Here is a 24,016-nt window from a genome sequence, read left to right on the forward strand (position 1 = left end):
TCAGAGGTGAGCCAGGACAGCCAATGTCAATTGAGCAAAATATAAGGGAGCCGAGGCACTTCTTGAAAGTAAGTAGAAAGTCTTGCACAATGTTATATAGAGTTTTTGTTGAAAAATAAGTCACTGTTGGGCCACAAGCTGGGGGGCTCGTGATGGGCAAAGCTGCAAGCAACTCTGCAAAAGGTAACAAAGGCAAGTCTCAACTGAGAGCTAGCAAGTTATACAGCAAGAGGTAGGTAATTTTTAGTTTACAGTACCTTAGGTCTGAAGAAATTGGTTCCAGCTGGCTTCTGTTCCTGTTGTAGTATGACAGATCTTGTCCCTGGTGTTCCTGGGTCAAGAGGGAGGATGTCTGAGGACTCCTGCACTATGGTTTGAAGGTCAGCGGCAGCAATGGGCAAACTTTAGATCAGCGTCGCTTCGCGGTTTCAGCTTCTCGCAAATAGCACCACTGCGGTTCTCAGACACTTGGTAGACTTTCCTTGCTTCTGGGATCCAGCACTCTGTTGAGGTGGCTCAGGCTTGGTTAGTTTCCTGGAGCTTGGGTCCGACTTAAAGACAATGCACTTGATTCTGGTGTTCCTCTCCCTGGCAATCGGTTCCTGCAGCAGCAATGGAAGTACAGCCAGCTTTGAGATGATTTCCAGATGAGTTGGGTCCCACCAACCCAAGGGGAGAAGTCGTCCTTTGCAGGGCTTCTCTAGTCGAGATGAATTCTGAGCTTCAGCCCTGCACCAGGGCTTCACAGGGCAAACCAACGGTCCAGGAGTTTCAGCAAGCGTCTCTTCCAAGTTCGTCTTCTGATTCCTCCGTCCAGTGGTCGACTCTGCCTTCCAAGCAAAAGACCTTGCCTTTTATGCAGGCTTCTCCCATTCATTTGCAGCCTAGCTGTCAATCATACAGCAGGGTGGCTGTCCTCCAAGGACGGCCAGTCAGTCAGCCAATCACCTTTGGGTGCATTCCTGTACCCAAGAAGTCTAAGCACAGGGAGTTTCGGGTACCTTCCTTGCTTCTTGCCCCGCCAGACACGCTGGAGCCAGAGGCGGGCTTCATCAGTGAATACCACCAAAGACAAAACGAACAAAGGGATCAAACCTGGTTTGGCGCACAGAGTAAATCTCAAAAAGGACCTTTCCAACAAGAAATGGCGAAAAAAAGAAGACCGGGCCATTTTGACAGAATGGGCACCACCCATGGGTGCTTTACAGCAGATGCAATTGCAGCCCGCAGTAGAAATACTCAATGGTAGTAAAAAGTAAACCACTGCCACCAGCCATCAATTCTAGAAAGGGTAACATACAAATGTTACATGAGAAACTAGACAAAGGGGATATTAAATAACCACGCCAGCACCCTATTGTAAGATAGCGTGTGCTGGGTCTAGAAAGTTAAACAATGTAAGTAAAGTCAATTTCACTTCACTGTTCTTAGAAACAGTAGTTCATCCAAGAGAAGGTATTTAAACCTTTGGGAAATCTGAAAGACTTCCCCTGTGCCACTGCACTGAAGGTGCTGTGTGTCACTTTGTAAAAAGCTGGATGCCTATGGAGTTTGTCAGACTCCAAAACCAAAAGAAAGAATCCAAATCACAGAAAAATACATGAGAGTGCGAAAAAGGTCTCACTCTCTGCAGGATAAAAATTAAAGGTCCTAAAAAACGTGCTAACAGTTTATCCATGAAGACCTGTACTTGCACCATGAGGCAAAATTAAATTGAGTCTTGCCTAGGAGTGGAAAGAAAACCCCTCTTTCCATCTCAAAAAAGCCTGAAAGCATGGTGCGGTCTCTCAAAAACGTGTTAACAGCCTTGTTGGGCAGTTGGTGATTATTACATTTGGTCTTGTAGAGCCACTACATAAATTATGGTTCCATTTAAGACATCTTGATTCATAATTATTGGAAAAGCACAAAATCCAAATGTATCCCAAATGTATCTTTTTTAATCAGACTGAACAGTTCTTCAGAACAGGATAAATGTCTTACCTTTAACCATTTGTCAACACACTTTGCATGGAATTCGTGGTTGCAGGGCAGGACTCGCAGAAGCTGCCTGGTTTCAAAATCACTGAAGCACACTACACACCTAGAAAAGATAAAAATAATCACCTTAAGATATAGGTTTCTGGACACCCTTCTTGTTCCTCCACCCATAACCAGGCCCTTTTTTTTTTATTGCGCCCTCCATCGATGCTGCTCTCACCACCCATTTCCCAATGGTTGCCCATCTGTTCAAAGGGCAGCATTACTTACACCACGATTAGCAAAGATGTTTTGTCTCCACACCATGCCCATAAATTCTTCTCCCAAATATCATATCATATCATATATCATATCATTGGATTTAGGTTCCTTATTCTACACCAATACTTACAAAGTCTGCTCAGACTGGTGGCTTTCAGGATTGAACCGGTAAGAAGGAAGCTGATCTATATCAGCTTTTGTGAGTCCCCGGGGTTTGGCTTCTCCGAGACGCTCAGCTAGATTCAACAATGCCTGAGAAAGAGCAGGTGAGACCGAGATGGGAAGAGGGGGGAATGCACAATGAAAGGAAAAGGAGGAAAGAAAATGAGAATGCTTTAGAAAGTTGCAGTCAAAGCTCGAATCGAATATCACACCAAGTACAACATGTCTCAATATACGGTTTAGTCAAATATAAGCAGTCTTGTTACAACCCTCAAAACTGCATCCACTGTTAAAGCCAATTCCAGGTGTTTTGAGCAAGCTTCATATACAAAATTCTTCCATATAGCTACTATTTAAGGCTGTTTATGTACCACATGTTAGGGGAGTTTTCATAAAGTTCTACTGGCAGCAATACTTTAGCAAGCTATCCTAGTGGTTTGTAGATCCCTAACTCTTCGTATCAGTCTGTACTAGCTCAGGACCTTGGTAGTGTGGTAGAGCAGTCAGGCTTATCTTAACAGGAAAATGTGAGCTGTAGATAAGCACTCAGAGTCTCAGTTAGACAGGCACACCAAAGAAGCACATATATGTATATTTATATAAAAGATATATTTTTTATATTTACACCAGAATCACTTAAAATACTCCTGATGCTAACGATAGAACACTTAGGAAAACTAGATAATACACTTCGAAGGGCACTTTCACTTTTGTGTTTGTTCGCGGTAACATTTGTAGCAACGTTAGAAAGCGAAAAGACAAGGTTATAGTATAATCAGTAATTGCACACTCGTGGTTTTCAACAGGTTTTACAGTAATGCATTTACTCTGCAAACATATTAAAAAAAGTCACTTAAAGGGAGGAAAATAAGTGGTTAGTGCAAAATGAGCTCAGTTCAAGTTTCTAGAGACTTTTTTTTCGCCTAGCAAGTCCTAAGTCCAAAAATGCAACCCTAGCTGAAGGCAGTTCAGAGAGGGCTTCAAGTCTTGACAAAGAGCGAATAATGAATTCCTGCGGATTTCTTCCAGAGTCTAAAATTACTGATGCAGCAAGTTAGCAACTAATAAAGGAGACCTAAAAATGGAAATCAAAAAGGGGACACAAACAGTGGCTTGGGTCAGAGGTAAGAGGGGGTATCCCTGAACACCTCTACGTGCACTCCAACGCTCTGGACCGACTTCTCGGAATCAGGCAAGCACTAACTTTTTCCCCCACTGTACCTTGAGTTTGAAGAAAGTGTTTGTGTTGGCTCCTCTGTGATGTGGCAGCTCTGGACCAGACTTCCAGATTCCTTGGTCTAGTGATGAAAGGCAGGACAATGGACGGTGTCTTCCAGCAGCAGCCTCGAGGGGGGAGCTGTGGCATTACTTTCAGCAACTTCTTGGTTCACTCTGCGTCTTTGGTGCCTTTTCAGCAGCACCAACAAAGGACACGGATAGCCGGGACAATCTTCTTCGCTTCTTGCAATCCCACACTTTCATGAGGGGGTCTTGGCGAGTTGGATCAGATCTCTTGAGTGTCCTTACGGTCTCAGCACAGATGTGGACGGATTCGGCCTTTCCACGACAATGCACTTGAAATGGACATCAGGTCTCCTGGTATTGGGGTTCTGCAGCTCTGGAGACTCCCAGGACATTGGCAGATGGATTGTTTCAAAGTTCGTTTTGGGACTGGCTGTTCCCACCCGCCAAAGGGAAGGAGCCGTCCTCTTCAGAGCTCCTCTCTCATACAGATAACAAGGTCAGAACAGAAGTGGTCGCTTCACGGTCTTGCAAAGGGTCTGTGGGCATCTCTGGTCGTCTTCCTATTTGGTTACTTCCCTTTCCTGTGGTCAACTTGCTTTACACTCCAGAAGCCTCATCTATTATACAGTTCCAGCACACACTCTTCTGCAATCTCTCAGCATTTTACAGAAAGGGGCGTTAGGCTGTCCAATCAGCTGTGGGAGCTGGTCCTATTCATGCACTCTGGCAGACAACAGACAGGGGGTGGATTATTCCTCCCACACTTCCTGCCTGGCCAGAAACTCTGGAGCCTAGGCAGGAATACTTACTGGTTCCCGCCAAAAGCAAAACACACACACACAAACCTCCCCCTCCAAGAATGGTGAAAGAAGGGCTAACGAAAAACAACCACGGCAGTAATGGTGAAAAAAGAAGGGAGGCCTCAAGTTGGCACCTGAAGTCCAGCAAAAAGTGCTGGGGTCTCACTAGGAGAGGGGATGAAGAACAAGAAGAACAATAATTATAAATCTCCCCAGACTAGTGACAGGAGGATCTAATCCAGAGAGACCATCAGCATTCTTATGTTGGCTACCTGACCTGTGCTCAATAGTGAAGTCAAAGCTTGTAGGCTTATAGACCACATGAGCAATTAAGGGTTTTCTCCTTTCATCCACATCCGCCACCTTAAGGGTTGGTGGTCAGTTTGAATCTTGAAAGTAGTTCCATAGAGGTATGGTCACAATATAAAAACTTCAATGGTTGCCCACCTTGTTTCCCTAGCTTTTAATTTTCTGCTAATAAAGCAGATGGGGTGTTCCCTGCCTTTGCTATCACATTGGCCAAGACTGCTCCTATCCCTGTGTTGGAAGCATCGGTTTGGATTAGGAAGGCCAGAGTGTAATCTGGAGCTCTCAGCACTGGATATATACAGAGAGCATATTTCAGCCCCTGGAAGGCTTTGTCACAGTCCTCATTCCACTTGACCTTTTTAGGGTACTTGGGAGAAGATATGGTATTCAAAGGAGAAGTTATGGTGCCCTGGTAGTCAATGAAGTTCATGTAATAACCATCATTCCTAAGAACGCTCTTAGGTTTGAGTAGTTGGAGTGGCCCAGTCTTGTACAGCCTGTATTTTTCTGGGTAAGGGCTTGATCTCCCCTCCTTCTACCCCATGACCAAGGCAGACCACTTTACTCTGACTAACTTGGCATTTGCTTGCTTTGATGGTCAGATTGGCCCGTTGAAGGGCCTGCAACACATGTCCCAGGTGGTCAAGATGTTCTTCGCAGGTAGGGCTGTACACTGCTATGTCATCCACGTATGCCATGTAGAAGTAGTCTAACTCATTCAGAACATGGTTAACCATTCCCTGGAATGTGGCAGGTGCATTCTTTAAGCCGAAGGGCATGACCTTAAACTGGAACAAGCCTTTTGAGTTGAGAATGCTGTCGTCACCTTGGACTGGTCAGTCATGGTAATCTGCCAATAACCAATTGTCAGGTAGAATGTACTGAGGAATTTTGCCGAGCTTATCCACTAGTTCATCCGCCCTTGCAAAGGAATGGGCATTATTCTTGGCAACTGCATTTAATGCCTATAGTCCACACAGAATCTAAGTTCCTTAGTTCCTGCCTTTTGTACAAACGCAACTGGACAAGCCCATGGATTTGCTGAATGTTCAATCATTCCAAGGTCAAGCATCTTATTGACCTCTTCCTTTATGTGATTCCTCACATTATCTGACATCCTGTAGCCCCTGATTTTAACAGGTACACTATCACCAGTGTCAATGTCATGCTGGCTCCAAGGGGTTAATCCTGGTCTAAGTGTGAACAGAGGGGCAAAGTGAGTCAACAAAACTCTGCACTCCTGTTGCTGCATTGTCAGATTGGTAGAGAGTTTTACCCCTTCTATGGGGACATCCTTCAGATGGGTCAGTAGAAGATATGGGAGAGGCTCACTCTCCTCTTCTTCTTGACAAGAAGCTAGGAGCAAACCCCCCATCTCTGGTCCGGAATCATAAATCCACCATGTTTGCCTTCTGGTCGTGCCATTTCTTAACCAGAGTGTGATCAGCTTTCACATTCTCACTAGCCTCTGTCATTTTAAGTGCCATCCTCTGTCTGAGGCCAAGCACGTAGTCAGTAGTTCGTACTGGCTTGAGGGAAGGAGCACTCTCCAGGCCCTCCTTAATCAAGGCCAAAGGGCCTCTGACTGGATGACCATAAAGTAACTCAAAGGGGCTAAATGTTACGCTCACCTGGTATCCACGGGGACGCCACCCATCCCTGGTTGGATGATTTGCACTCTCGAACCCTCTCCCAGTCCCTTGGTAAGGCCTCTGGTTAAAGATGGGTCTGCAATATAGGAGAGCTGGATTCAATACCAGATTGTCTTTATGTTTTCCCACATCCCTTGGCCCCAACTCCTTCCTCCCCCTTGGGCCTTCTCCTCACCTTAATATTGTAAGAGGTGGATTCTCCATTCTCCTCCTCATGGCAGGGGCTCGTAGATGTGGGGGGCGAGCAGCGACCAAGTTACTTCACTGGTGCAAGCCCCCTGTGGGAATCCAGGCCTGCTGCGACTCCGTAGGTTTGCTGCTTTACAGTCTTTATATGCAGTTAGGTTCCTCTTAGATCGAATAATAATGTCTTGCTTTTTTCCTTTAAGGTATGGAAAGGTATTTTGGTATTGTCATGCTGTTTGAAGATGAGCATGGGCCGGTAGGCGAAAGCGCGGTGTGCGCGATGCTGTCTGGTGAGTAATGCGCGGCACTGTTTCGCCTTTTATATTGCTAAACTGTCTCTTTTCTCTCCTTGCAGGTTGCGATGTTCCTCGCCGAGTGCCATAATGTTCCAGCAATGATACTGACCAGGAGATGACTATCCAGGTAAGAATTGTGTGGCTTTCTTCATTCGGGAGGAAACGTGAGTAAACGCTTACTAATGCTATCTTTCTTTCTCCTTTTTCCAGGTTATGGTATTCCAGGATGCATGCATTGCCGGATGATGGAGTACGTACCTCCAGGTGAGTGGAACTGAAGTCAGCGGTGGATTGAAGACAGGATACTGTTCCAGGTAAGTTTCGTAGTGTTCTTTCTCTCTCTCTGCGGGTCCTTGGTTTCAGGTAAACTGGCATCAAAGAACTGGACACAGTGAGTGTTACGCTGCCCACAGCAGAATAACGCAAAGCATGTTCTGCTGTTTGGGTGTGGTTTAAATAGTCTCAGGTAAAGTAGACAAGGTAAAATAGTCCCAGGCCTGCCACACCCAAAAGGCTAGACTGCATAGCTCAGTTCCTTGTAACTAAGCTATGTGCGTGCCTCCATGTTGGCTGAACCCCCTCAAGTTAAATAGTCCCAAGTAAATAGTCCCATTCTAATGTTGGTCTTCATGATGATTATGAGATTATGAAAGCTGACTTGCCAGTGAGGGCCAGGGGCAAGGGTCATGACACTAAAGCCCACTCCAGCTTGAAGAACTTCTCTGTAGGCAAATAGAAGGCATGGCAGAAGAAGGTCCCAATTTCTTCTAAGTGTTTCTTCCAAAGCTCCAATCAAGCTCTTCACGGTTCTATTAAACCTCTCTACCAATCCATGTGTCTGAGGGTGGTAGGCAGTTGAGAATTTATAGATGACTCCACAGATTTTCCACATGGCCTGCATGTAGTGAGACAGAACATTTGGCCCCCTGTCAGATACAACCTGCTTAGGAAATCCTACTCTGATAGAAATACTAAGTAGGGATTAAGCCACTGCCTGAGCAGTAACAGTTTTCACTGCAATTGCTCCAGGGCACCTGGTGGCATGGTCCACACAACCAATATAAATCTGTTGCCTGAAGATGTTGGAGGGTCTGGGGGACCAACAATGCCAATCCCCACCCTCTCAAAAGGAACTCCCACTACTGTGAGAGGCACTAAGGGTGCCACATTCTTGGCTCCACTCTTATCAGATAACTGCCAGGTGTGACAACTCACACAGTGTTGTCCTATGTCTGCACCCATCTTGCCCCAATAGGAGTACAGTGAAATCCTATCCTTGGTCCTCTTAGAACGTAAGTGACCAGCCAGGGGGACTTCATGTGCTAACTTTAGGAATTTGGGTCTTAGTTCCTGGAATAGACTCCATAGGCTCACTGTATATTAGTCCATCTTCCCAGTACAGCCTATGTTTCCCAGGACCTTGCCCTTCCCTCTGGGAAGCAGCCTGATGGTGCAGTCCTTCTAGGGAGGGATCCTCCCTGCCCCCTACTGAAGTCTGTCCACCTTGTGCAAGCAAAGTCTGCAGCTCTGGATGGCCTCTTAGATCCAGATATTCCAGACAGGTTTGCATCTCCTCATCAGTAGACGGTTCTTCAGGGGATTCCTCTTGCACCAACTCAGCCTCAGCGTGTGGTGGGTCGCTTGGGCGACCTCTAGGTTTTCTACAGGAACCTTTTTCCTTGAGGGAGCTTTGGGATTGGGGCCCTTCTTCCCTTGGGAGAATCTGGGTTTCCCCCTTGGTCTCAGCTGCCAGATCCTTTAAGGTTGCCTCTCTGGCTTTCCTTGTTAACTCTTTTCTCTTCTTAGAGGTTTTTTTTGGTGTGCTGTGAACTACACCCAAGGCCTTCAAATCATTGCCTAACAGTACCCTTCCTGGTATTTCTGACTGAACACTTCCAGGAATGTTTACAGCCATCTAATTACATTTAATGATAGCTGGCAATACTGGGCGCATTTGGACTGGGCCTCCTGCTAACTTGGTAAGCCTTTTGGGAGCCTTAGCAAATTCCTCAGGTTGAAAGAAACTTTCACCTACCACAGTTATACTGGCCCCATTGTCTCTAATGGCAGGGGTGTCCGGACCATTTACAAATGTTTGCAGAAACATTTTAGACCTAGATCTGAATGTCTTTGTAATGTTTGGTGGCTGTCCTGGCTCCCTGAAGACTCTAGTCCATTGACTTAGATACTGTTTGTCCTGCGTAGGTTGTGGCCTGTTGTTGCAGACTACAGACATGATCATTCATTGATCGTGCCTTGAGAACACAAAACAAAAACAACTAAACAGTAGTATACTAATAGGTACCCTTGGTCCCTTTTCAAAGTAACAAGTTTACTGTATAGGAGCATCAATGATTGTCTGATTCAAGCTCATGTGTTTTTTCTGTTCTTAATTGAATTGTTTGTTTCTCCATTCATACATTGTATTTCATACTTTATGTTGATTCAATTCTGTTTGTTTCTTCATTTGCAAATTACATTTCATACTCTAAGTTTATTCAAAAATATTGTTTATCCTTTAGAAAAATACTGGTTTTAGGTATTTTCACTGACTGTACCAGTACCAGTCATTGTTTACTGCATTATTATTAATAAATGATGATACACCTAAGACACTTTTTCATGTTTTTTTACCTGACACTCCTTCGAGCACAAACAAATAGATGAACTCATGAATAATGACAACAAATTGAGTTGTTCCTAGTGTGGATTCTCTTTTCTTTGTCCAACCCAGTGTCTCTAATGGCAGGGGTTTCCTGACCATTGACAAATGTTTGCAAAACGATTTTAGACCTAGATTTGAATGTCTTTGCAATGTTTGGTGGCTGTCCTGGCTCCCTGAAGACTTCTAGTCCACTGACTTTGATAATGTTTGTCCCTCGTAGGTTGTGGCTTGTTGTAAACTGTTACTGCTGGGAAAGGCTTATCTAGATTAAATTGGAAAATGTAATTGTCCTCACATATCTTGAGCAACTGTCTAACCTTTTTCCTTCCCTACCCTTTTCTTTCGACAACCTCAGAACCTGCAAAGTAAAACTATTGTGATATATAAATGCTATTACTGTCCTTGTAATTGAAGTCACCTCAGGGTGTAGGAATTGTGCGAGAAGCATATCCAAAGATTATCCACTCTGATTCTGAAAAGTAATTTTAAAAGTAGATTTACATTGTTACATAAATTGCCTTTTTAAAGAAAGCTCATTTAAAAATTGATGTTAATTAAATAAATACCAATCTATAACAGAAACCTTGAGGAGTATAAGTGTTACTTGGCTACTTGTATTTAGGGATTTCATTTGTACAGCTCACATTTACCCCTCTTGAGATAGGCCTGGCTGCTCAGTCACTACCAACTTGTGTAGTACAGACCTATACCAAATGGTGGGTTACCAAATACCAAGCAGATAATTGTTGTGTAGTCTCACACAGTGACTGTATCAATTCTTACCTAACATATATGAAAAGATGAATTATTAATAACTTGTATACAGTGATGTAACACCATGAAACATTTTCACTTATAAAAGAACAAGTTACTTACCCCTGGTAACGTTCTTTCAATTGGATGTTCCTCCCATGTATTCCTCATCTTAAAATAAATCTCTCTCCAGCTTTGCTGCTTCCGAAACTTTTTTCGACAGAGGGCGCTATGTGCAGTGTCATCGAGTTGATGTCCCTCGAGGGCCTCCGTTCTACGTCACCATCAGTATAAGTAGCGTACCAAGCGCCCGTTGGCTACAGTTCTGTTTAACCCCTTCTGAAGAGAAATTACCAGGCATAACGTAGACCGTAGGCTCCCAGAAAGCGTAAAGTGTAAGAACACATACATTGTATGGAGGTGGAGGATTGGAGGTGTGATGAGTAATATGTGGGAGGGACATCCAATCGAAAGAAAGTTACTAGGGGTAAGTAATTTGTCCTTCGAATGGATTGTGTCGTCCCATGTATTCCTCATCTCATGATAAGACTCCCAAAGCAGTAATAATTTGGAGGTGGGAGTACCAATTAAATTTAGATGTAATCATGGACCGAATGGAGGACGGCTTTTGCAAAATGTCCTCCCTGACTGGAAGATGAATCCAGACAGTAATGTCTTATTAATGTATGGATAGATGACCAAGTGGCCGTTGCACAAATATCATTGATTGAGACACCTTTTCGTAGAGCACCAGAGGTTGCCATACCCTTGGTGGAATATGCCCTTAGGCCTTCCAACGAGTCCTTGCCCGCTAATCTGTAGTATTCACTAATAGCCAGCATGATCCATCTGGATATTGTTTGTTTAGTAACCACAAGGCCCAATTTGGGACCAGTATAGCCAATAAATAGCTGGTCACCGTGGCAAAATTTAGCCATTCTGGAAATATAAAAACTGAGAGCCCATTTTGGGTTCAGTCTATGTAGCCTCTCCTCCTCCTTTCCTGGATGAGGAGGTGGATAAAAGGCTAGTAAGGTAATTTTCTGTGACAAGTGGAAGTCAGAGGCTACCTTTGGTACAAAAAGAAGGCTTTACCTTGAGAATAACATTGTCTGTATAAAACACTGTATGAGGATGTTTGCAGGAAAGAGCCTGCAATTTGCTTACCCCGCAGTCGGACATTGCAATAAACAAAATGTTTTTTAATGGCAAGTGTCTTAAAGGACCTAAGTAAGGGCTCAAAGGGAATACATGTTAAAAACACACTTTAACACAAGATTAAGTTCCCATAAAGGTACATTGAACGGAACGGGTGGGTATAGATTAGTAAGGCCTTTTAAGAATTGGACAATCCGAGGGATCTTAAAATATGAATCCTCCTCTAAGAAGCACTTGAAAATGGAAAGTGCTGCTAGGTAACCCTTAATAGTTCCAATCTGGAGCCCCAGATTTGCTAAATGTAATAAAGGAAAGCAATGTAGGTGTGTCACATAGAAATGGATCCACCTTCTTATCCCTGCACCAGTTGCTGAACTTGTTCCAACAGCACAAAGATTTAGTTGTTGGCCTTCTGGCCGAAAGCAAAATCTCCATTACGTCATCCAGGTCACAATCCTTGTATTTCAGCCTTTCAGAAACCATGCATGAAGACTGAGTGCCTTGACCTCTGGATGAAGAACCCGAACTTCCTCTTGCGAGAGAAGATCCTCTCTTTGTGGAAGACATATTGGAGGGCAGATGGACAGGTCCAGAAAGTACCGGTACCGCGTCCTCCTTGCCCAATCCGGAGCAATTAGGATCATGGATTTCCCGAACCTTCTCAACCTCCTGATCACATGAGGAATGACGGGCTAGAGCTCCTCTTCGGGAGAATTTCCTGAAGCAATACTGTTCACACTTTCGGTTGACAGCGGTCGCGATCAGATCCATTTGAGGTGTTGCCCTAAGGGTGAAGATCTCTTGAAGGACTTTCTGAGCTAGTTGCCACTTGTGGGAGACTGTGCTCTGCCTGCTCAGAGAATCTGCCGCCGTGTTCTGCTCTCTGGCTAGGTGAACTGCCAACAGAAGGATTCCTTCTTGTATTGGCCAGAACCAGAGCTGCATTGTCTCTCTGCACAGTGGTAGTGACCCTACACCACCTCTCTTGTCTAAGTAATGCATGGCCTCTGTGTTGTCTGTCATTATCAGGACATTCTTTCCCCGTACAGAGGGCAGAAAGGCTTTCCGTGCTAATCTGATTGCCCTCCGCTCTAAAAGGTTGATATGTAGTCTGGCCTTTGATGGAGAACAACGACCGGTGATTGTCAGATCGTTGGTGTGGGCTCCGCACCCCGTGAGTAAGGGTCCGTCACTACGGTTATCTCCGGCCATGGTTGCCAAAAAGATTCTCGCTTGAGAATATTGTCTTTGCAAGCCCACCACAGAAGGTCCTGAGCAACTCTGCCCAGAACTTGCAGGTGGTCCGACATCTTGCCTGAGAACTGGGACCACTGAGTCCTGAGAGTGCATTGGAGGGATCTCATTCTCAGGCGAGCCTCCGGCACCAGGAAAATGCAGGATGCCATGAGACCGAGCAACCTCAGAAAATCGAAGGCCCGAAGATGCTGAGCCCTCTGAAATTTGGTAACTATCTGCAGTATGTGTTGAACCCTCACCTCGGGTGGCGAGGCTTTCCCCGAGGAAGTATCCAGGACTGTTCCAATAAATTGGAGTCTTTGGGATGGTATCATGTGGGACTTCTTGAAAATGAGGGAGAAGCCCAGTCTGTGGAGTGAGTGGCAGGTTACGCTGAGATTTTCCAGGGCTTGTTTGGGTGAACGAGCCCTGATCAGTCAATCGTCCAGGGAGTGGTAGACGTGAATCCCCTTGTACTGAGACTCGTTGCCATCACCGCCATCAACTTGGTGAAGATCCTCAGGTGGAAGTGAGCCCGAATGGAAGAACTCGAAACTGAGAACCGCCAACTGCGAACCTCAGGTACTTTCTGTGCTTGAGATGGATTGGCACATGAAAGTAAGCATCCTGAAGGTCCAATGATACCAACCAGTCTTGGAGTTGGAGAGCCTGAAGGATTTGAGAAAGGGTAACCCATCTTAAACATGTCCTTCCTGAGGAACTTGTTCAAATTTGATAAGTTCAAGATGGGTCTCAATCCTCTGTCCTTTTTGAGAATTAGAAAATACAGGGAGTACCAACCCTCGTTCCTCTCCGCTAAATGTACATGTTCTATTGCACCTTTCTCTAGCAGGGGCAGGGTCAAGATTTCCTGCACAAGGAGTGGATCCGGAATATTGACAGAGTTGTTCCTCGGTGGATGATACGGAGGCCTTTTTTGAAAAAAAAGGCAGCAACCTTGGCCCACAGTTTCCAATGCCCAAGCATCTGAGGTAATGCCCCGCCATTCGTTCAGATACTGAGAAAGTCTCCTCCCACCAGGGTCTTGTGGGTCAAGGCCTCAGAGTGGTTTAGAGGCAGCTGAAGCAGCGGCTCAAGGTAAAGTTGCTGATTTTTGGGCTGATTTAGCACCTCTCCTCTGTCCACCACGAGGGAATCTTCTCTGAACCCTTTGACCGGCTTGTCCTCTTCCTCTACCAATTGAGTAGAATCGAAAGGACTTCTCTCCAAGAAGATGAGCCTGAATAGGGTTGCAGAGGTTGTCTAATGGCGGTGCCGCTGCCTTTGAGGTCTGCAGATTCTCCAAACTCTCGTCTGCCTTGCTGCCAAACAACCTCGAGCCATCAAAGGGCATGTTAAGTAGTCTTGCCTGCACATCCGATGCAAACCCCGACTTCCTCAACCACGCAAATCTGCACAATACTGTGCTTGCAGCCATGGATCCGCTGATGCGGTCTACAGTATCCAGACCTGACTGGAGACATTCACTCATTGTCTCCTTACCAATCCTAATGATTGCCAGGGAGCAGTCCCTTTCTTCTCCTTCCGGACGAGTTCAGCCGCCATAGCAACAAAGTCCCACAGCGTAAACGTAAATCTACACAATGTACAAGTCACATTAGTGGATTTCAAAGCCATACTAACCCCGCAGTGAAAACGTTTCGTGCCCAGGCATCTACTTTGTTATCCCTGTCATGAGGGATGGATAGATGGGTAAGCTGACTGCCTGGTAGATGTAGTCACCTGAACCACCAAGCTTTCAGGTATGGGATGCTTGTTAAGATATTTCGGGTCACTGCTGGAAGGTCTGTACATCCTTGCGAAATGTGTATTTACTGGAGCCGCAGTTTCCGGGGTCTCCCAATTAGCAGAACTCTTTTCTGTAGTGCTACGTGGAAAGGTAAAATTGGTTCTTTCTGAGGACCCTGGTCCAAGATGTCAATCATATCATCCTGCTCGAAAGATGGAGTAGGCCTATTCCATCCCATACATTCAATAACCTTCCCAATATGTTTTCTGTACAATGAGTCAGCATGCTCAGAGGGGTCAGGCCTGCCAAACTAACTCTGGTGAGGTATCCAAACTACTAGCTGACTGGAGATCATCATACAAATCTCTTAGCCTGAACTCGTCGGATATAAGTTCCTCTGGCACATTGGGGGTGCCAAACTGTAGACCAAAACGTGCTGCATTGTCAACAGAGGGCTGACCTTCCTTAATTTTTATCCTGAAGAGAATGAGTCCTTTTTCCCCACTCTCTCATGCATTTTTATTTGATTTGAACACTGTTTCTTTTGGAGTCTGAAACACCATAGGTATCATCTTTTTACATTGTGGCACACAGCACCCTCACATTTATTTATTTTTCTTATTATGTATTCTGTTCTCTCCTCTGTTCCGCACTTTCCACTTCTCCACCCTTTCCTTGCACTTTCCCACCCCTCTTTCCCTTTTCCCATGCACTTGCGCGTTCTCAATGTCACTGGGCCTAGTGAGATTGTTCTTTTTGTTTCTCCCTTGTTACCCTCCCTTTGCCTGGTCATGCTCTGAAACACTTGGGTATGAGCACAATACAAATAAAATAGATCAGATCATATCAGTGCAGTGTCACAGACAAATCCCTTGGATTTCTGCTACGGTTTAAATACCTTCTCTTGGATAACTGTTTCCAAGAGTAGCAAAGTGAAATTGACTTTAGTTACATTTTTCTCTTTATAGACCCAGGACACGCCATCTTACAATAGGTTGCTGGAGGAGTTACTTAGTATCCCCTTATATCTTCTCATGTAACATTTTTGTTAGCCTTTCTAAAATTAATGGCTGGTGGCAGTGGTTTACTTTCTCCTACCATTGTGTGTTTTTACCCCGGGCTGCGTTCGCAGCTGCAGAATACAGCACCCATGGGTGCCCATTTTGTCAAAATGGCCCGGTCGTCTTTATTCGCCATTTCTTGTTGGAAAGGTCCTTCTTGAGATTTACTCTGTGTGCCAAACCAGGTTTGGTCCCCTTGTTCGTTTCGTCTTTGGCTGGATTCACTGGTGAAGCCCACCTCTGGCACCAGCATGCCTGGGTCAGGAAGCAAGGGAAGTTGCTGAAACTCCCTGTGCTTAATCTTCTTGGTTACAGGAATGCACGCAGCGGTGATTGGCCGGCTGGCTGTCCTTGGAGGACAGCCACCCTGCTGTGTGATTTACAGCTAGGCTGCAAATGAATGGGAGAGAATTGCATAAAAGGTGAGGCCTTTTGCAAGGAAGACAGAGTTAACCACTGGACGAAGGAACCGAAGAAAGAAACTGGAAGCAAAGCTTGCTGCACATCCTGGACCGTTGGTTTGCCCGGTGAAGTCCTGCAGCAATGTTGAAGCTCCAATTTCGAAATCAAATAGAGAAGCCCGGAAAGGACTTCTCCCCCTGGGTTGGTGGGACCAATCAGCCCCAAGCCTAACTCAACTGGAAAACCTCTCTCTGCAGGCTGTACTTCCATTGCTGCTGCAGGAACAGAGTTTCAGGGGACAGGAAAACCAGAATCATGTGCATCGCCTTTAAACCAGACCAACTCCCTCGAAGCAGGACTAACCAAGCCTGAGCCACCCCAAGAGAGTGCTGTACCCCAGAAGCAAGGAAAGCCCACAAGATGTCCAAGAAACGCAGTGGTGCTATTTGCAAGAAGCTGAAACCGCATCGTGCCACTGATCTGGAGTGTGCGAACTGCTGCTGCCGACCTTTCAAAAATAGTGCAGGAGTCACCAGACATCCTCCTGCTTGTCCCCTCGACTGAGGCCCAGAAACAACAGGATCTGCAGGACCTACAACAGGAACAGAAGCCAGCTGGAACCATTTGTTCAGACCTAAGGTACTGTGAAGTAAGGGGTACTTCTTGGATAAGTAGCCTGCTTGCTCGCAGTTGAGACTTGCATTGATTGCCCTTTTGCAGAGTTGCTTGCATCTTTGCTTCTTCACAAGCCTGATTCTTTTTTTTACAACAAAACTCTCTTTAACAATGTGGAAGACTTGTGCATATCTTCAAGAAGTGCCTCAGCTTCCCTAGACTTTGCTCAACTAACATTGGCTGTCCTGGCTCCCTGAATACTCTACTTATTCTTTGACTGTGTTTAACTATCCCTCAAAAAGTCATACATACCTTACTTGTATATCTGGGAAAGGGTTAATCCATATTGTATTGGGGATTCTAAAGTGCTTACCTGTTTGAGAAACTTGTAAACCATCGTTCCCTTCCTTTTTGCCACAACTTCAGTATTACCTTGTAAGAGTGAAAAGTGATATATTAATGTGCACAGTGTCCTAGCTGTTGAAGTCACCTCAGGGTGTAGGAAGTGTCTCTGTGCCATCACAAAAGGGTATCTACATACTTAACTGAACAAGTGTATTTTGAAGTGTATTTTTATTCCCCCGGGAGGATAGCTCAGAAGCAATGTGCTCGCCTTGGAAGCAAAACGACACGGAGCAATCGGGGTTCGATCCCCGGGTCCATGCTTAGAAACCTCTGGGTATTAAACGCGTTCTCATTGTTTCCAATTGCTCCATTCTAAAGAAGGGTTATTTTAAAACAGACTGTTAAATGAATAACTTATTTAATAAAGAAACCATGAGTACAAGTTTTATTTGAATACACGTCACTGTGAATCTCTACGTTACAACCCTACACCTCACATTGACCCCTCTTGGGATAAGCCTGACTGCTCAGTCACTCTACCAACTTGTGTAGTACAGGCCTATACCAAATGTTGGGTTAACTATTGCCAAGAGGACAGGGCTGGTGTAGTCTCCCACAGGGTTACTACAGACAACCTTGCTTAACAGGGGCGGCTGGCTGTCCTTCTCGGTCATCGCCTGACAGGAGCCACAGTCGAGCCCAGACACCAAAGACACATGCGGTGGGGGTCAGAGCGTTAGCTCGGAAAAACGGAACTGAAGCCATCTGGTGCTGCATGCGCTACTTATACTGATGGTGATGTCGACCGTTGAACGGAGGACCTCGAGGGACATCGACTCAACGACACTGCACACAGCGCCCTCTGTCAAAAGAAAATTCTGAAGCAGCAAAGCTGGAGAGATATGTATCATAAGATGAGGAATACATGGGAGGACACAATCTATTCAAAACCTATTACATTGACAGAATAAACTTTTTTAAAGGGATGTTACGGTTAAGATGCATTCCAATCTTGGGACTCCTATGCTCCAGTAGTTAGCCAGTGGCTTCCCACCTTGGCATTTCCCTCCTGGGTCCTCATGAGCACTTGCCAATCCGTACTGTTCCTTCTATTTATGCACTTCTTTCACTGCACAATGCATAAGTGCTTTTATAGGAGCTGTGAGAAATCTGAAATTGTCTCACCCGCTAGTCCCCAGGGATCTGTCATCCAGGTGGACAGGACACAGCAATCGCTTCTGAATCCAGTTCCTGGGGTTGGACCAGTGTGGGAGGATTACCTGGGTGAGGGCTCTTCCGGGAGTGGAAGTGGGACACCGGATGGCGAGAGGCGGTATCCCCTTCCCTGTAACAACTTAACACCATCCTACCAGGTAGGATACTTGGCTCCCCCTTTTCCAACACAAACACTTTCTCACAGACAGCTCACAGTGAGAAAACAGACTAACACCCGAGTCGTATACCTGACATGTCCCAATACAATGGTCAGACAGGTTCAGGTTAATTACTGGTGATTACACAACACACCCGACTTCCATCACACTTTCCCCACACGGTTAAAGGGCTGAGCACGAAAGCACACTCTGAGGGAGGCAAAGCGCACAAGGAAGCAGCATGTCCAAGATGGCAGTTTAATACAAGGGGAAAGACCGCAAGACCGAAGAGGATTGTAAGGAGGGAAATGCCCTTGACCTTTTTAACGAAAGACTTACTTTCATGAACCTTCAGGAATAGGAAACCTAAGACCAAAAATCAAGGCTGAAGAATCCTGCATTGTGTGTCAGAGGTACCCGGGGCTCTCCTGCATAGATTTCCACGGCGGGGAGAATCGTTTGCTGCCCACTGCCTTTAGCTCCTACAATAAAGCAGCACCAGTGAAGTCAGCACAGCCAGTGAGTTGGGGAGACTGGTACCAGACCAGTCTGTGTTGAAGCCAAGGTTGCAAGTGGCAACATTGTATAGTGAAAACTGAAGAGAACAGTGATTGTGTATGGTATCTTCCCTTGGTTTCAAAGTTCAGAGTGGTCAAGTAACATGTGGGTGCTCATTCGAAAGTCTCTGTTAAGTGTCCAGCTGAAAGGTGGCAAATGTGAAAAGTGATAAAGAATTGTGAAATCGAAGTGGTCCTGCAACGGGTCAAACAAAAATCTGTGCACATTTGGAAAGTCTTCGATAATTGCAGAAAAAGTATAGGAAGTTGATCTGAGCCCGACAGGGGGGCGAATGTGGGCGGTTTGCGAGATATGAGCCCGGTTGAGGGGGGATCCGGATCTGAGCCCGGCTCAGCGGGATTCGTAGTGAACAGAGACATCCGAGATTGAAGCATTATGTTAAGAGAAGAATCTGAGTCTGGTTAAAGGGGATCCAAGATGAAGAACATTGTGTTGAGAGGATTGTGATGCTGGAAATGCATCAGAGGGACAGGGCCTCCATAGCCTTGTCCTTTACTGCTTTTTATCATGTGTTCTGTTTTGTTTTCCACGCAGGAGTTCATGTGGGACGCCTGGCGGTGCTGCTCTTCCTCCTTTTGGTTTGGTGAACAGACCCTTGCAATACCTTTATGGCACCCATGGGTGGAAGTACAACCCTGTACTCCTAGCGTATGTTTTTGGCCACCTGTACGTGGCCCACAAAGCAGGGAAAGGGCTGGTGGCAGCTCTGTGCTGAATTGACAGGTGCCCAGAGTATCCTCCATTTTGGGATGCCCAGGCCCTGTCATTGGAATCAGTGGATTACTGATGGAGACAAGGATGGCCCCTGTGGCCTCTTGCTCTCCATCGCCCGTTACCTTGTTTTGCCAAAGTCCCAGGAAGCCCTGACTCTGTCCCTTCCCCTGACTGGCTGTTGGGTGGAAGTTTCATATATGGTATTGTGGGGAAGTCAAGGCCAGACTGGCTGGAGCCTTCCCAATGACTGTATTTTGTGGGTACGCCCGTGGGGTGGGACCTGGGTGAATGGAGTGTGTGACGAATACGCATTTCATGTTATGGATGTCTGGTTTCTGGTGTATGACACAATGACTGAGACAGCCTTGCCCGAAACTGGTATGAATGCAGTGTGGAGTGCTGAATGGCTGGGTGCTTGTCCGAATCCATATTCCGTGTTGTGTCTGGATGGAGAACAATGGCCTGAATGCACTGTGAGCTCGATTGGCTGCCTGCCTGAATGATTGGTTGCCTGAGTGTGACCCAGCAGAGTGAATGAGAGACCAACAGTATATCTGGGGACCTCTCACTGGTGGAAATTGTTCAGATGCTGAAGTCGATACTTAATCCTTAAACTTGAGGGCCGCTGGAAGAATAAGAATTGCTGCTGCTATTCTTCGCTAATCTGAAAGCTGCAAGACTGTCAAGGAACTGATCCAAGAGAGGACCTGGCTAGGGGACCTCTTCCCGAGCTACGAGGGACCATCGTGCACCAGATAATCTTCACCAAGTCTCCCTGGAAGTCAGACCCTCGAAAGGCTGCCGACCGGAGAAGGGGACCGCCTAGGAGACTGAAGTGCAGTGCCCGGACATTGAAGTCTACGGAAAACCGAGGCACTGCTGTTATCTCATCGACCGGAGGCACAACGCTGCCTTGCCTAAGAACACTTTGAATGAGGGACTGCTTTGCTCATCACCGTTGATTGCTTTACTCCTGCTGGAGAAAATCAAGGTCGTTGGCGACCGAGCAGAATCCGCCAGTGGGTTTCCCGCCTCCCAAAGACGCCAACGAAGATCCAGACGCCAGCATAGTTGCATCGCCATCGCTGACGCCAGATACTGACGATGCAACGTCCTTGCTAGGCCAAAGCTGTTCATTGACTATTTCGGGCAACAAAGTATTATCGTTGAGGTGCACTGCACGCCTCATCTTCACAGGACGTTCACGAGCATTCGTCAATGAGCAACGCGAGGATCAAAGCTGTTCCCTCGACAACAGAGTTCACCTTTTCTTCATCCAGGAATCTCGCGACCCGTGGCTCCTGCCTTAAAGGGAGTTCACTCAAGAAGGGTCCGTCAGCGACCCGATGAAGAACCCTACAAAACCAGGTACATTGGGGTCTTAGAACCTTTAGAGAGATCCAAGACTATTAAGCATAATTGGACTGGGCTTGTCAATACGTTTTTACAGGTTGCCCAGGTGGGGGGATCCTCATACAGAATGGTCTCATGGTAGTGGGATAGACTGTTTTGCCATTGCTTGCTTTAACTTGCCTTCTTTCTGCGTCTATCGTTGATTCATCTTGCAATCTGATTCGTATGCAATTTGAACTGTTAGCAGTTGATGCATTTCAAAGGAATTGATGGTCAAGAGTGGTACCACATAGACCTGTATGTATTTGCCATTATAATATTACCAGAGTACAAAGTGTGTTATTGTGATTGTGTACATAACCAGAACCTTATTTATATAAAGAGCTGTGTTATCACAAACATAGTGTGTGGACATTCCTTTGTGGGTGCTTGGGGACTACACTGTGCTTAAGAACCAGCCTGCATCACCCCCTGAGAGATTAATCCTGGATTGCTTGTCCACGTTTTATCAAAAAGAGAATCTTGGCTGGGGTGCTCTGTGGTTCGACTCTGCCATATAAAGAGCAGGAGTACAGATGCCCCCCTCCAGTCTTTACACTGGTGGCAGTAGTGAGATGGTTATGGTTTTAAGAATCAGTGTGTAACCTTGCCACTTACAAAATATCCTTGTGTATTTGAGGTTTAGTTGTGTACTAGATAACATTACAAGCAATGGAATCTATTGCGAATGGTAAATTGACTTGGGTAAGCTTAGAGGCTCTCCAGAGTGCTTGTGAAGCCAGGGAGTTAGACTTTGAGGATAAGTCGAGGGCTGAACTGATAGCTTCCCTTGTGGACTACCAGACCGATTGTGAAACTCTTGATGAAGGGGGGGGTGCAACCAATGAGGACCCTGCCCCTGGGGTTGTTACTGAATCCGATTCTGGGAATGCCACCATTCCTGCTCCCTCGGTTCCGAAACCCTGCACTGCTCTTCAGGGGGAGGCCCTGAGGATTGCACTTTTAAAATTGGAGCTACAACGGGAACAGTAAGCCTTTCAATACACAAAGTTGGACACAGAAGCAGAGTTGAAGAAAGAGGAGTTGGCACAGCAAGTGATACTCAAAGATAGGGCCACTGAGCATCAGAAAATTCAGCTGGAGAGAGCGAGAGGGGAGACTTCAGCTAAACCAGTTGAGTGTGTCAGGTCCCCTGCCACCAAGATTATGAAAGATTTGGTTGGTGTGTATGCAGAGGGTTCCGATATCCTGCAATGGATTGAAGCGCTTGAAATGGCTTGTGAAATCCACAATGTTGATAAGAGAGATTGGGCTAAGTGTTTGTCAAGCAGAGTGGCTCAGACTGGTTATGACTGTATTCTGAAACTGAGTGTAGAAGAAAGGTGTCAGTATGAGTGCATGAAATCTGCTTTGATTGCCAAGTTCGTTAAGACACCGACCCAATACCTTAAAAAGTTCAGGGAAATTAAGAAACAAGAGAATGTGTCTTGGATTTACTGGGTGAGTGCTGCGCACATGAACATGATGGGGTGGATTGATGGTTACAAAGTGAAGCCTGTTCAACGGAGCTGCGTCAGTATGTTGCTGACCAGAACATTTTAGATCCCTTTAAACTGGCTGACAAGTGGGTCTCCTACCAGGTATCTCCTAAGGAAACCAGTGGGAAGGACAAAGACAAAGAAAAGGGGGCCTCTCAGAAGTCTGAGGAGTCCCAAAAGCAGTCACAGTCGAGTAAACCGAAACCTTCCTCTCCTAAGACCCAAAGATCTAGTGGGGATAAGTCCTATGTGGGTGGGAGTAAAAATAGTGGTCCACCTGCTATAAAGCAGGGTCCCAGTGGCTCCAGTACCGTACCCAGCATTCCTGCCACTTGTTGGGACTGTGGGGCTCTGGACCACAAGAAGGGTGACCTCAAGTGTAATGTCAGCCTGACCTACCCTTACTCCATACCTGAGGTGGAGGCCACTGTCCTCCCCTCCTCTTCTGGGATCACATCCGGTGCCCCTGTAGAGATTTCCCTAGTGTCCCTTGGGGTCTGGAACCAGTACGCCGAAGAACTGACTACCATCCCACAGAAAACCCATAGGTTTTTGAGAAGTGTCCTCGTGAATGGCCAGCCTTCTACTGGTTTGAGAGACACTGGGGCAAGCATGACAGTGGTGGACAGGACCCTGCTCAAGCCAGAGGACTATATAGGTGCTCCTCTAAGAACTACCAGGTTAGATGGTGGGCCTCGGAAATTATCGCCTGTAGCCTTAGTCAACATTACGATTGGAGACAAGAGGGGGGCGTGGCTAGGCGGCCATGGAGTAAGACGCGCTTCAGACTGTCTCCTGCCGATCCGGAATGATCCTTGGGTGCATAAGCACCGTAATCCTGAACATTCACCACCAAAGACAGACCAGAGTCGGTGGGAACACTAGCTGCTTCGAATGACGGCACTCTGTCCGAGATTCACTAAGTATTAGGGCGGCTATCGCAAAAATTGTGCTGGCGGCGGAGGACAGCGGCCGGAATCAAAGATGGTGGCCCTACGGGCTCTTCGAACAAAGAAACGGAAGGATTGAGGAGGAGGCCTCGATGGGCAACCTGAGGGACAGTGTCCCTGGTCGGTCAAGACGGCGGCTTAGAGTATAATCGTGAGGATCCCAAGCTACGCTGCCTATTCAGGCGGTCATTGGAAACGGGAGTGCAAGTGCGCTCCATAGAACTGGCCCCGTAGACCTGAAGCAGTCGACACAGGACACTTCCGAGGGGCCCCGAGAGCGGTTGCACATAGTGGCAGCATCCACCCGGAACTGAAGGGAGGCAGGGGCTAAGAGTGGGCCCCCAACATACGGCTGGCCGGACGGTGAGACTGCGGGTCTACTCGTTCTACGGCACTGCGACAAGGGGCCAGTGGGCCTCGCTTGTGACCACGGGAATGCCAGATAGCAGGACGGCGTCCAAACTGCTCAAATCCAAGACAAAGCAGCCTACAATGGAAGATTTCACCAATACCCCGCAACTGGCGGAGGGGGTGAGACCTGAAGACAAGAATCTACCAGTGGACATCCTACACACGTTGACCGGCAGATCCTGGAGGCAATCGCAGACCTTAAGGCATCGTGGGAAAGCAAGC

The 24,016-nt window shown here is 46.5% G+C and overlaps 1 protein-coding gene across 7 annotated transcripts in view; it reads right to left on the bottom strand.

Moving 5' to 3' along the window:
• The window catches only part of RNF44 (ring finger protein 44), a 763,073-nt gene that overhangs the window by 107,966 nt on the left and 631,091 nt on the right, over positions 1-24,016 (bottom strand). For all 7 annotated transcript variants that reach the window (XM_069651466.1, XM_069651462.1, XM_069651464.1 and 4 more), the window contains 2 exons: positions 2,372-2,493; positions 1,984-2,083 (listed from right to left, as the gene is read on the bottom strand). In XM_069651466.1, coding sequence (XP_069507567.1) covers positions 1,984-2,083; positions 2,372-2,493 — 222 coding nt within the window. The remainder of the gene's footprint in view (positions 1-1,983; positions 2,084-2,371; positions 2,494-24,016) is intronic.

This window comes from Ambystoma mexicanum, chromosome 3p (assembly GCF_040938575.1).
Source record: "Ambystoma mexicanum isolate Mex_15411 chromosome 3p, UKY_AmexF1_1, whole genome shotgun sequence".
Classification (NCBI taxonomy): domain Eukaryota; kingdom Metazoa; phylum Chordata; class Amphibia; order Caudata; family Ambystomatidae; genus Ambystoma; species Ambystoma mexicanum.